We start from the raw sequence: 14283 nt of genomic DNA on the forward strand, positions 1-14283 counted from the left end.
TTTGTTCTTTTAAAATTTTTTTATTTTAACTGTTCAAGCAGTTTTCTGCCTTTTACTCCCATCCCAGCCCACCCGCCACCCCCTTGTTTTTGTCCATGAGTCCTTTATACTTGTTCCTGCAAACCCTTCCCCTTTCCTCCCTGAAATTCCCTCCCCCCTCCCCTTTGGTCACTGTCAGCCTGTTCTCTATTTCAGCGTCTTTGGTTATATTTTGCTTCCTTGTTTGTTTGTTTTGTTGATTAGATTCTTGTTAAAGGTGAGATCATATGGTATTTGTCTTTCACTGCCTGGCTTATTTTGTGTAGCATAATGAACATTTTCTCCTAGTGTAAAGCAGTAACTAAGTATCTGTAATACTTTATTTTCTACAGGATAATAATAGGCTTACCTTCACAGAAGATACTCTGTCATATGATTTGGGAAATTCTGAATTAAAGTCTCCTTAAAGGAGTATTTTGTTTTCTAATTAAAATACTCTTCTTCACTAAATATAAAACGTTTAAACAGTACATAAATGTGTTGATGTGTATATACATATGTATATAGTAGAATTCAGTGGAAATAATCACGCTTTCCTTTGTATCTTGTTTACATATATTTTATGTTAAGTATGTAAGCAAATAAAAATGACATCATTTTTTTGTTTGTGTAATACATTATGAAAGCCAGTACCTGTCATTCCAGCTTATTCTTTTAAAGGTATTTCATCCTTCATGTGTGTTGAAATTTATTTAATCACTTTCTTATTCACAGGTTTGAGGTTTCTTGCCTTTGTTTTCCACCCTTTCCCGTAATAACCATATGTTTATCAGCTACCTTTGTATGAATCTTGATCAGATTTGCTATTTCTGTGGATACGTTACAAGAACTGGAAATGAACCCTTAATCAAAGTGTGCATAGTTAAAGAAACTTGTAGCTGTTACCAGAATGTCTAGGAAGTGGTTATTGTTTTCCTTCTTTAAATGTGCCAGGAGCTTGTGAAGAGGGAGATCACTAAGCCCTGGATAGCCATAGGAGAACTTCACATTAGAGCACAGTTTCATTTATTATATATATGAGGACATGTTTCTCCATAACATTGCCATACTAGGTGTTATCAACACTTAAATTATTGCCAGACTTACAGTTTTTAAGAATCTCATTTTAATCTATGCTTCTTTGTTTTTGAAATCAAACATGATTACACATGCACCATATTTTGCATGTGTAATGCACACTTTTTTGCCCAAATGTTTGAGGGAAAAATAAGGGTGCATATTAGACGTGGGCAGTACTAATTGCCATGTATAGTGTGAATTAGATATGCCAGTTAGTACTGTAGTGTAGATGTGTATTATATATGGCAGAATATGGTATATTGTTTTTTTAAATTATTTTTTCTTGATTATGCTATTACAGTTGCCCTAATTCTTCCCCCTTTGCACCCTCCCACCCAGTGCCTCCTCCTCCCTTGGCCAGTCCCCCCACCATTTCATGTCCATGGGTCATGCATATAAGTTCTTTAGTTACTCCATGTCCTTATACTGTACTTTACAGTGTCCCCATGGCTATTCTATAACTATTCATAGAATAGTTATACCTATTCACCCATTCTCCCCCTCCCTCCCTCCCATATGGCAACCTTCCAGTAACTACTTTTCTCTTGCTGCTTTTAAAAAATCTCTCTTTATCTTTAACTTTTGTCATTTTAATTCTGGTGTGTCTTGGAGTGGGCCTGTTTGCATTCATCATAATTGGGACTGTCTCAATTACATCTCAGATGAAGCACCCTGGCATTGTGGGGGAAAGGTTTAGCAAAGGGACATTGCTGGCCTCTGTTGGCCTTGATGCCAGACACTTCAGTGTTTTCCTGTACACCACTGGTTCCCTTTCAAGCTGCTACTCCAGTGCTTGAGCTCAGAGGAAGTGAGTCTGAGTAGGTGAGTCTGTGTGGGGGTTCTTTGTAGGAACTGCTTAGGGCTCCAGTTTCTTACACTGATTCAATCCCCACTGGTTTTTGCAGCCAGAATTTGTGGCAACTTATTTTCCTGGCATTGGAACCCTGGGCTGGGGGTGCCTGGTGTGTGTCTGGGACTCCTTATTCCCAAGATACCCCTCCTGAATTTTTATCCGTGTGGGTGTGGGACCAGCCTGTTCTGCATCTGCACCCCTCCTACCAGTCTGGATGGATGTGTTTTCTTTAACTCCGTACATGTTGGACTTCCATTCAGTTTGATTTTGTAGTTGCCATGTCTCCCTACACCACCATTTGACTCGATCGCCGTTTTTATTTTTCTGAATTTTCAGTCATGTTAATTGTGTATTTTGGGGGAAAAAAAACCACAAAGATTTATCATTTTACTTTTATTGGATATCTCTTTACATATTATAGTTATTGAACCTTTAACCAACATATGGTTGAAAATCTATTATGTTTTATTGCTTCTCAAGATTTTATTTATTTTTAGTATATGCATCCCTTTTTATTTCTGGCTTCGGTGTCATGCTTTTTATTTATTTTTTATTTTAGCACTTAAGAAAATTTTTTTTTTATCTTTAGAAGGGAAGGGAAGGAGAGAGAGAAATATCAATGTATGGTTGCTTCTTGTGCAGCCCCTGCTGGGAACTGGCCTGCAACCCAGGCATGTGCCCTGACGGGGAATTGAACCGCGATCTTTTTGTTCACAGGCCCGTGCTGAATCCACTGAGCTACACCAGCCAGGGCTTTTTAGCATTATTTTTAATTAAATTTATTGGAGCAATATTGAGTAATAACATTATATCGGTTTCAAGCATATAGTTTTGTGATACATCATTTGTACATTTTTAGGGGTCATGCTCTTTAAAAAGTTTGAACTATTCCTAGAGCTAAAAACCACTTGCCTATATTTTCTTCTATATTTTTATTTTTGTTTTGTATTGAAATCAAGTTTATCTGGAGATCTCGTTTTTTGAAGTGGACTTGGAAATTCTTTTTATTTTATGCAAACAGTATGTCAGAACAGTGTGAGAGAGCTGTTTTTGACTAATTCAACCTTTCCACTCTCATATAAAATGCCACCTCAATGATATATTTTATTCCCATAAATGTATATGAATTTATTTTTGGAGTCTTTTCTGTTAGGTTGCTCTAACCAAATTTATTTTTTTAATAGAAAAATATTTTTCTAAGTTCTCAGCGATAAACATTATGAGTCCCCAAGAGTTGCGTGGAGTGTAGAGTGTCTTCCATCACCTCTAGTCAAGCTCTACTGTGGGTGGCGGGTACTGTGTCCCAGATGGACAGTCCAGGGGGCACAGGCATGCAACCTTGTCTCTGGCTCTTACATTGAATTATTTTCCCTGCCTCTGAGTCTTACCTTCCTGCAGTATGTTCCTAGCTCTGCTGCAGAAACGGTCTTCTTCACGTCCCGGTTTCAGGGCTTTCTTCTAACTGAAGCATCATTGCTCCTCACTCCTGGAATTGCTTCCCATCCCTTTAAGGCTTGCTAACACTTGACCCCATTCAGTCCTCCTGGTCCCATCTCTGGTTGATGTTTATCTGGTCCTAGCAACCTGAACCCCTTGTGCTTACTCACTTTCTTCCTTCTAAGGTGGCATTGATGCTCGTTGAAATTCTTTTAACTAATTTCTAAATTAATTTGACTCCTCTTCATCTATCAGGGCCCTGGCAGTCTCAGTAGAGCCGTGTTCTCCAAGTGCTGCTTTGAAGTCCTGACCAGCAGCTGCAGAGCAAGCCCCTGGGATGTGAGCGGCCTCCCCATCCTGTCTTCCTCACAAGTCACCCTGGGAGAGTGGGTTGAAAGAGCCCAGCAACTCCAGGACATTGGCTCAGTGCTTTGGACCAACATGGCTATCCCTTCACTAGCAGAGTTCAGGTATTCCCTCCTCCCTGGTAGACTGTAAAGGTCCTTTTGCTTCTCCAGAGCATGCAGCCACTCAGTCAGAACTTGATTCTGCAGTGGCTGGTTCTGGTGCATGAAGGCAAGGGTGTTTTCTAGCTGGATCAGCAGGTTTTCAGCCCATGACAGAGGCTATAGTGAGCTGGCCAGCTCCTCTGTCAATTTTAAGCATATCATGTTCAAGAGAGTGATGTTTAGAAAGTCAGCTAAAATTATAATAGAAAGTAACCCTTAGTATTGGCAGTGCAGTCTGCTATATCATTTTTTGAAGGAATGATAGTGGGAGAAAGGACTGTTGTTTAATGCAATAAATGCAAGCCCTTAAGTGCTTCCTTGTCCCCACAGGTGCACAGATTCCCGGCTTCAGGGGCTGGTGCTGTGCCGGCATCTGGCAGGCTTGGCAGAGCTGCTCCCTGAGACCCAACGGCAGGAATATATGCAGAACTGCGAACATCTGCTGCTTGGGGACAGCCAGACCTTCCAGCATGTGGGCCAGACTCTTGGGGACATGGCTGGACAGGATGTGCTGCCCAAAGAGCTGTTATGCCTCTTGCTCACCTCCCTGCACCACCTGTTTGGAGAAGGAGAGAGTAAGCAGGACCTGCCTGAGCCAGCCCGGCGCGGGAGCCTCTGGGTGAGCCTTGGCCTGCTCCAGATTCAGACGTGGCTTCCCTGGGCACGCTATGACCCTGCAGTGAAGAGGGAATTCAAGCTCAAATACGCCAAAGAAGAGGTATGGAGACGAGAGTTGGGAGGATGGGCTCCATCTCTGACTGGCTGGGTTTGCTTAGTATATTAATCCTCTTACTTTTGGGTGATTTTTGTGTAAGCTGCCCTGTGACTTCCTAGGAGTGTGTTCTAAAAGCTATGTTTTCCTCTGAGGGTTCCTTTGAGTTGGCTCAGGCACTGGGTGGAGCCCTTCCTGAGATTCTGGTGTATCTGCCAATAGGCTGCAGCAGGCAGAGGACACGATGGTGTAACACCAGAGGCACTGCCACTACAAGTACTTGTAGCCCTCACTGTCCAGACGTCCTCTCCCTGAACTAAGTTTTGGATGTTTGGAGTTGAATCAGTTCTTTAGACAGAGTATAGTATTCCTCAGGTTTTAAACTTTTCAATATTTGTTATCTAAAAGTTAAGAACCAAGTAGGTTCAGGTCACATGTGTACCCTTGCTATATAAACCAAGCTTAGGAACTGCCTGCGTGAAGATAGTGATAAACTAGTTGTGTATTTTGAAGAAGAAAAATTGTATTAATTGGGCAAAGGCCTAGCTGCTATAGCAAAGTCTCAGAAATTGAGTGTTGTAAATGAGATAGTTTCTTTCATGTCACCAGTCTGAGGTGGGTGGTCCAGGTGAAAGGAGGAAAGCTCCCTGTCTGTCCTTGAGTCATTCAGGAGCCCAAGTTCCTTCTATCCAGTTGCTCTGCCCTCCCCCGGGACATTGTTTTTTCGGGCGTGGTCCTAGCTGGGCACAGCAGACCAGTTTCTCGCTTTCCATTAGTTTCACCAGCTGCAGTGTGAGTGGAAGACCCGAAACCTCTTTTCCCAGCTACAGACCGGAAGAGGCCTGGAAGATGAAGTCATTATCAGTTATTCTCATCCTCACATCAGGTAACACAGCAGAGTGATAATTATTTGTGTTGGAGATTATAGTCTCTTCTTCTGAAAAAGACATTTAAGGTTGACCTTTGTAAAATATTTACAATGTCAGCAGAGGTGATGGTATACATCTCTGAACTACACTAGCAATTAGATCCAAAGCCGTGGTTATAGTCAGGAAAAGATAGACTCAGTGAAAGGAGGGTGCGGATTCACATGGGGCCTAGAGTGTTGAAACCAGAACTTACTCTCAACGTGGAGAAGTTGAGTGTGATGGTGTGCACTGTGTGGGTCTGTTGCCTTAGGAAATACTGGCTAGTGTAGTGGGTTCTGAGTTCCAGTTCTGTCTCTGCCCTTGGACTTTAGACTGCAAGTAGTCCACTTAATGCCTTTAAGACTCAGTGTCTATATCCCTAACAGAAGGATAATGCTCTTTGGTGAGTTGTGATGAGAGTTTGAGCTAGCCATCTAAATTGCTTAACATCGTGTGTGGCGTGCGGTAACTGCTCTCTCTAATCCATTTCATTGTAATTGTCAATGTTATCTTATTATTCTTTAGTAACTGAAACGCCTTCATTCTGTTTTCATGAGGGCTCAGTCTAGATTTCTTGTTCTTCTTTTGACGGAATTTGCATATTGTGCTAATTTGCCTTTAGGTCGCTTCACCAAAGAATTGATCAGCTGGAGAATTTAATATGCAGCCTGTCAAAGAAACAGGCTTTCAGACCCCAGCTGCCTGGATATGAGTCTCTGGTGCAGGAGATCAGCCACTACGTCAGCAGCATCGCCAAGGCCCCTGCCGTTCAGGATCTGCTCACAAGGCTCCTGCAGGCCCTCCAGATGGATGTGCCTCGGTCTGCCCAGGTGGTCCAGAACCTTCTGAAGGAGGAGGCCTCCTGGCAGCAGTCTCACCACCAGTTCAGGAAGCGACTGGCTGAGGAGTATGCACTGTATCCAGACTCTGTGGCCCCACTGCAGGCATCCATCTTACAGATGCAACATGGCATGAGGCTGGTGGCATCTGAGGTCCATGCCTCACTCTACAGCAGTGTGGTCCGTGCAGACAGGCTGGATTTCCTGGCCACATCTCTGTTGGGTTTTCCATCAGTGGGCCCCGCTTTCCCCACCTACTATGCTCATGCAGATGCTTTGTGCTCAGTAAAGTCTGAAGAGGTTCTTCGAGGCCTTGGGAAGTTGGTCCTCAAGCGCTTAGGAGGAAAGGAGCTAGAAGGCAAGGGCCAGAGACCCTGCCCCACCCGAGAACAGCTGCTGATGAATGCCCTTCTTTACCTGCGCTCCCATGTGCTATGCAAGGGAGAGATGGATCAGAGGGCTCTGCAGCTCTTCAGACACGTGTGCCAGGTGAGCCTCCTCCTGCAGGGGCTGGGACCATGAGCAGGGTGCCTGCAGGATATTAGTGGTGCCCACTGTACATAGAGTCAGTGTGGTTACTGAGTGGGGTCTACCGTCCGTTTTTTTCTTTTCCTATTTAACTGTCAGATTTGGGGGCTTTGTTTCTTAGCTTTTAAGAGATTAAAAACATTAGTGATATTAGCTCTTTGTCTCTGTTACACATGGTACATTGTTGGTTGCCCTTTGACTTGATGGTGTTTTTTGCTGTTTAATTGTATCAACTTTTATTAATATGGTGAAAATGACTTTATTTTTTCCTTTACCAACAAAAGCAACTTGTTCTCATTTTAAAACACTAAATATTAGGAAAAATTATTAGAATTTACCAAACTGTTAACATATTGGTATACCCCATTCTAGGCTAGCTTATTTGTTGTGCATATGTGTATCTGTAAATGTATATCTATGACATTCTAAATCTAATTCATTTGTGCCAGTGGTTTATTGTTTATTTTTTAGTAGTAGAACCTTTTAAAAATAAAAATCTTAATATAGTAGTGACCTAATATTTAACTGATAAAATAGCCACTCTGGCCCTGGCTGGTTTGGCTGAGCAGATTGAGTGCTGGCCTGTGAACAACAGGGTCTCAGGTTCAGTTCCCAGCCAGGGCACATGCCTGGATTGTGGGCCAGGTCCCAGATAGGGGGCACTCACGAGGCAACTCCACATTGATGTTTCTCCCTCCTTCCCTCCCTTCCCCTCTCTCTGAAGATAAATAAAATCTTAAAAAAAAAAATAGCCACTCTGGTTGAGAGCAATTCTATCCCGAGATTGGTTCTTAAATCATCAGTGTTCTATAAACCAGTAATAAAGTCCATTCTGTTTTATAAGTTGCTTTAAAAACAACCAAACCTAATAGTACTTGGTGTTTATTTTCCTCATAATTATGGTATTCTTTACATGGTATTTAGCAGCTGCTTAGTTTTCTATTATATGAGAATGACATAAGTCATTCAATTTATCATTGAAAATTTATATTTGTATGTACTCCTCCTGCTGTTTTTGAAGCAAAACCAATACCACCACCATAAATAGTCTTATAACCAGGTCTTTGGGTACAAATTCTAGAAAGCAGAATTGCTGGAACAGGGATTAACTGCTTAGGCTTTTAATACAAATTTTCTTTTTCAGATTTTTATTTGTTGTTAGGGGAGAAGGGAAGGAGAAAGAGAGGGAGAGAAACATCAATATGTGGTTGCCTCTCATGTGCCCCCACTAGGGACCCCGCTGCAACCTTGCATGTGCCCTGATGGGGAATCAAACTGGCAACCCCTTGGTTTGCAGGCCGGTGCTCAATCCACTGAGCCACACCAGCCAGGGCTTAATACAAATTTTCTTACTGAATGGTGGATGCTTATTTCCTTAATCCTCATCAGTATGTGGTTTAATTTATGATTTTTTGCTAATGTAAGGGCTTAAAATCTTAAGAGGTGGTAGGGGATTTAAGTGTCTGAAAAGGCTTGGCTCAGTTTTGCCTGATAGTTGCCTCTCAACCTCCCTCCACCCCAGGGCCAGCCAGCTCCTTGGGGTGCCAGCCAAGGACAGTCTGAATCACACCCCCACACTCTCTACCCTGAGCCTTACCTTTCTGCAAAGCACCATGCACTCTCGATAGGAAGTTCCCAAAGCTTTACTGTAGCAAGCATTTACACTTGTGAAATTATTGCTGCAGCAAGGGGAGATTTAGGAAACTTGGGTTGCTGCAAATGGTTTGAAAACAAAGCTCATTTGCTGTCTATTACCTGAAAGTAGTTTCTTGAATGTTGACATTCATTTGTTTTTGAACTCTGGTATTTTTGTTTCCATGAGAAATTAAGAGATAAGTCTTGAGTTTTTTAATTGTAAGTGCCTTAGCAAAAGCAAATAAGCTTCCTCCTGAATGTGTGGCTTTTCAGGAAATCATCAGTGAGTGGGATGAACAGGAACGCATAGCCCAAGAGAAGGCCGAACAGGACAGCAGCCTGTACAGATACAGGAGCAGGAACTCTAAGACAGCCCTGAGCGAGGAGGAGGAGGAGGAATCGGAGTTCAGAAAGCAGTTCCCACTGCATGAAAAGGTCAGGGTTTGTTTTGGAACGAATTCCCTTGATACAGCACACTCACAAACACATGCATGCACTCCCTTCCAATGGTTTTGTAGTCTTTTTGCTGTTTCTTCGTGCATATAAGTAGCTACCTATTTTCTTAATTGTTCACACTCCATATTTCCCCCTTCCTTTTAGTCTGATTAGAGTCATTTTTTTGTTTTAATGTTCGATTGTTCTAATGTTATTTACAGGACTTCGCGGATATTTTGGTAGAACCAACACTAGAGGAGAAGGGCGCTTCAGATAAACAAGAGGAGGAGGCAGCCGCAGACCCTGCCCTCCTCTCCCCCAGCTCCATGCAGGCTGTGATGCTGATCCACCAGCAGCTGTGCCTCAGCTTTGCTCGGTCCCTCTGGTACCAGCAGACTCTGCCACCACATGAGGCAAAGCATTACCTCAGCCTGTTCCTTTCCTGCTATCAGACCGGGGCATCTCTTGTGGCACACTTCTACCCCCTAATGGGTATGGCAGTTTCCTTTTAACATACTCTTGGGAAAGCAAAGTGAACAGGAGTCATTTGCTAGTTCTGGACAATGAAAACCATTACCTCCCTGTTTTCCTTAGATTGTTTTTATTGATAGGATTTTGTTAGTTTAGGGACTTAAGCTGATTTGAAAAATGTAAAATTCTGCAATGAAGATGAATTTTAATCATTTGAATACTTTGGGGTAAAGGGATTGAGAGAATAAAAGTGCGGGCTTAGACTAAATGGTCTTGTCATTATTTCCAGTTTTCCTCCAATAGCTTCATGCTTTTCAAATGAAAACATGTATTCCTGGGGGCAACCTCAGAATTCAGAAATTCTCTCACGGAATATGGTTGGTTGCTGTTTTCTCCATGACCTCATGAGTTACTCCATGCAAGTAGGAAGGAGGCTTTAAATTTCATTTCTCTCTATCAAGATCAGCTACAAAAACTGGAAATTTGAATCCATCAAACCAAACTTTGTTCCTGCTCGATTGCATCTAGGCAGTATCAAGTTCCTCTCTATACCCTAGAAACTTAGCAGATTTCTGTGACTGCTGCAAGTACTAGGGTATAGTCCTCTAGGTCTTTGGGGTGGGTGGCATTGAAATATTTGCTTCCTTAGTTCTTAATGGTTCATCATGTTTGAGCATGTTTCTAACATCTTTTTAACTTACTGATAGGTGGAATTAATGGGATCTATTGACTTTACCCTGATGTTGTTAACTTTACAGGAGTTGAGCTGAATGACCAACTCTTGGGCAGCCAGCTTTTGGCCTGCACTCTCTCCCATAACACTCTCTTTGGGGAGGCGACCTCTGACCTGGTACTGAAGCCTGTTGGGCCCTATGACTTCTACCAGCACCCTAATGTCCCAGAAGCACGACATTGTCAACCTGTGCTTCAGGGTTTCTCAGAGGCTGTCAGTGGGCTGCTGCAGGATTGGCCGGAACATCCAGCACTTGTGCAGGTAGGGTGGCTGGTTTGGAGCGGGCACTGAGGATGTGGCCTCATGCCTCTTTAGTACCCTGAGACTTTGGATGATTGACATTAACATGGGGATATGCTAATTTCTGTGCCCCCCCCTTCAGCTTCTCGTTGTAATGGACAGAATTCGTAGTTTCCCAATTTCCAGCCCCATCTCAAAGTTCCTGAATGGTTTAGAGATCCTTCTGGCAAAGGCACAGGTATGACGATTCCCCCTCTCCTCCTCATTTTAGTTTGTAATCAATTGAAAAAAAGATTATATTGTGTCACCTTCATTGTTAGAGGGACAGAAATTTATAGTCTGAATTAGGGAAGGATAAACCTTGTTTTTTCTGGGATTGGGTCAGATCATTGCGAGGGAAGCCATCACCTCTGGTGGCATGGGAGGATCCTACCTGTTTTACCTGTTCTCGGGGGTGGGATGCGTCATCCACAGGGACTGAGGGCTCCTGGCTAGGACTTTCATGCGGGCCTTCAGACCAGCTGAGTGCCTGCACACAGTCCTCCTTGGTCCTTTCAGCCTCTGAGATAGCTGCTGCTTCCCTGATAATCAGATCAGGGCCCTGAGCTTTGGAGGGCGTCACAACAGGAAATCAGGCGCAGGTCTCCAAGTCCTGTGCCTTCTGGCTACTTTTAAACGTGGCTCTGCTGGGGTTCTGTTAAGTGACCAGAAAGAATGGGAAGCTGGATACACAGTACGTAAACTCATTACTGCTACTGGTAAATTGGAATACAGGCCGTTTAAGGACCCAGTGGTCTCCACACAAGAGAAGTCCAGGATGTTCTTGAGGGAGGAGGTGATTTAGGGAGTGAAGAATGGCCATAGTAAATTTTGTCTTCATTTCTTCAGGATTGGGAGGAGAATGCAAGTCGAGCTCTGTCTCTGCGAAAGCATCTGGATTCTGTCAGTCAGATGATCATTCGCTGGCGTAAACTGGAACTGAAGTAAGTGGTACGCTCCCCTCCTGACCTTATGTTGCAGGGGGATTTGTCTTCTGATTGTTTCTTTGTTTACATAGTACAGCTGGAGACCAGTTAGAGAATGTGCTTTTCAGTCATTAATCACAAAGTTAAAAGTTAGACATTAAAATGACCGTTTGTAGAGACCAGAAAATAGTATAATGTCCCAAGGCAGCAAACTGGGAGGCTCCTCCATCTCCATTCAGCTTCTGCTTCTGTGGTTGCAGACATTTCAAATGGCTTTCCTTAAGTGCTTCTGTGGCCTCTTCTCTCATGTTTCAGCTGCTGGTCTGTGACCTTGGACAATACCATGAAGCGCCACACTGAGAAGTCCACCAAGCACTGGTTCTCCATCTATCAGATGCTTGAGAAGCACATGCAGGAGCAAACAGAAGAGCGGGAAGGTAACATCTGTCAGTAAATCCCCTGCTTATTTAGAAGTCTCAAGCTAAACTTGGCATGCTCCAAAGTGTGGGATTAACCTGCACCCATGTCCCATCCCATCCCTGCTTTCACATAGGAGGCTTCATGTGACTTCATGGGATTCCCGAGAGGTCAGCCAAGAAAGTTCAGTAACAAAAGTCAGAGGATAACTTGAAGTTATGTGACTTGTTCTAAGTCTAGAGAGTTCATCGTAAGATGAAGTTTCCTTATTCTGTAAATCCATGAGACAAGTCAAAATGAAATTACCTTCTTGGTAGGTAGCAGTTAATGTGCTTAAGTTAAAAGCATTTCATTTCATACTTAGAGTAAGCACTTCATAATTCATAATTTGCTGTGAGTGCATTTGACACACACCCTGAGTACAGCTGTTTTAAATCAGCTTGGAATTTAGCTGCGATCCTTGCTTCCAAGATTCGCTTTAATTGTAGTCTCTACTTGACTGCGTGCCTCAGTGTCTCCTCCAGTGGATCTTATGTGTGTTACGAGTAGGGAGTGCTGGTTGCAGGCATATATGTTTTGCTCTTTGAATCTCTGAAGATGACAAACAGATGACCCTGATGTTGCTGGTCAGCACATTACAAGCATTTATTGAAGGATCCTCGCTGGGAGAATTCCAGGTTCGACTTCAGATGTTACTGGTTTTCCATTGTCATGTCTTGCTGATGCCACAGGTTGAAGGAAAAGGTAAGGAGATACATACATATCTTTTTCTTTCTTTGTGTTTTTTTCTTTACTTTTATTCTGCACTGTTAATGGATTAAACTTTGAATTCTCCACGAGACCAATATCTTGTTGCCTACCAGGTTTTAAACAAGACATTTTTAGTTTTTTAACTTTAATGTAATTCACATTAGATGTAGAGACAAACATTCAAAGTAAACTGCAGACTAGTTATCACTGAAGACTGATGACCGAACTCTGGCAGAAGGTGAACTGCCAGATGCAGATCTCGGGTTCAAGCTAGCATGTTGAGGCAGCAGTTTTTCTGTCTAGACAGTGTGCGTGTCCTGCGAAGCTTCTGCTTGATCCAGGCCATGGTTAGGTTCATGGCTGCATTTTAGGCAGCTGCACACAAAATGACTGTCAGTTACCATCCCTGACCACAGCAACTTGGATACCACTGTTACCGTAAAACGAATGCAGATGGTGTGTGAATGAGCACTCAGGGCGAGTCTCTTAAAACAGGCTCAGTTTCTGCTGACTTCACAAAAAGATTTGCAGAAGGTTTGAAAGTGAGTTTAGCAGAATGTCTGCGTAAACTACACCATCTTTAAGGAAAAAAGTGCAACAAAAAAGTTGACTGTAAGCTGAAATGAAAAAAATAGGGTAGTGATGTCAGCCTGCATCTCTGAGAACTTCTCAATTCAGACAGGCTCCATGGCGAGCCTGTGAAATGTACTCATGGCCTACAGAGGGACAAGGAAAGGACATCTCTGAAGTGTGAAGCCCCCAGGAGCCAGTAGCACATGTAGCAAGTGTGGTGTTTTTGTTCCTTTTCATTTCTTCCAGATTCACTTTGCAGTGTTCTGTGGAATTTGTACCATTATTACAAGCAATTCTTTGACCGGGTCCAGGCCAAAATTGTGGAACTTCGTTCCCCCCTAGAAAAAGAACTTAAGGTAAGATGAACAGCTATCATGATTACTCTTGGGCAAACAAAGTGAGCAAATCCTTTTTATTTAGTTCTGTTCTTTTATCCATTTAACAGCGAGGCAGGGGTTCTGGGGACTGGAGGAGAGCATTGCAACGGCAGGAGGATGGCAGGGTTGACATTCTGTGACATGGGCTCCCTTGATGCCTGGCTCAGTTTGTGAGTGGTTAGTGGAGTGACCCTATTAAAGGCTGCTTAAAAGGACTGCCCCAGGCGTCTGCTGGTGCTGGCTCCCTGGTCTTGTCCAAGCTGATCTTCCACCCCAGAGAAGCACTCTCCACGTGCCATTGTGGTGCCGAGGGAGGACCCTCTCTTTGTGACACTTTGGTGGTGGTGGCACCAACCCCAGTATGAGCCGGAGTGCGTATTGGGCGACCTGTTGATTGTAGCAGCAATCTTTTCCAGTTCTTTGGACAAACACTGGTTCCTTTGTTTATAGCCGCACAGTCCTGTGTTGGGGGTGGGGTGGCCTCTGGTCTTCGGCAAAGAGATGGTCTAGAAAGAAACAGAATGACACCGGGTTTATAAAACCATTCCTTGAGCTTCATTTATCTTACAGGAATTTGTTAAAATATCCAAGTGGAATGATGTCAGCTTCTGGTCCATTAAACAATCCGTGGAAAAGACACACAGGTAATTCATCTTTTAAAACCTTTTAGGGGTGACCAAAGCTCAGGATTTTCGAATGGTAGGCAGCAAGGCTATATTGTTGCAATGGCCTGACTTAGCGGCGCCTTGAACTTACTATAAAACACTATTAGACTGTTTGGGTAAGGACTTTTCAACACCATC

The 14283-nt window shown here is 43.2% G+C and overlaps 1 protein-coding gene across 5 annotated transcripts in view; it reads left to right on the top strand.

Moving 5' to 3' along the window:
- Positions 1-14283, top strand: part of MDN1 (midasin AAA ATPase 1) — a 149542-nt gene that overhangs the window by 99634 nt on the left and 35625 nt on the right. For all 5 annotated transcript variants that reach the window (XM_037131204.2, XM_053664765.1, XM_053664766.1 and 2 more), the window contains exons 60-72: positions 3644-3858; positions 4228-4615; positions 5386-5495; positions 6140-6845; positions 8793-8954; positions 9176-9446; positions 10184-10419; positions 10541-10636; positions 11287-11381; positions 11679-11800; positions 12378-12524; positions 13350-13459; positions 14051-14124. In XM_037131204.2, coding sequence (XP_036987099.2) covers positions 3644-3858; positions 4228-4615; positions 5386-5495; positions 6140-6845; positions 8793-8954; positions 9176-9446; positions 10184-10419; positions 10541-10636; positions 11287-11381; positions 11679-11800; positions 12378-12524; positions 13350-13459; positions 14051-14124 — 2732 coding nt within the window. The remainder of the gene's footprint in view (positions 1-3643; positions 3859-4227; positions 4616-5385; positions 5496-6139; positions 6846-8792; positions 8955-9175; positions 9447-10183; positions 10420-10540; positions 10637-11286; positions 11382-11678; positions 11801-12377; positions 12525-13349; positions 13460-14050; positions 14125-14283) is intronic.

The sequence above is a fragment of the Artibeus jamaicensis genome, unplaced genomic scaffold (assembly GCF_021234435.1).
Source record: "Artibeus jamaicensis isolate MK-2021 breed Jamaican fruit bat unplaced genomic scaffold, CSHL_Jam_final contig_387, whole genome shotgun sequence".
NCBI classification, from domain to species: Eukaryota; Metazoa; Chordata; class Mammalia; order Chiroptera; family Phyllostomidae; genus Artibeus; species Artibeus jamaicensis.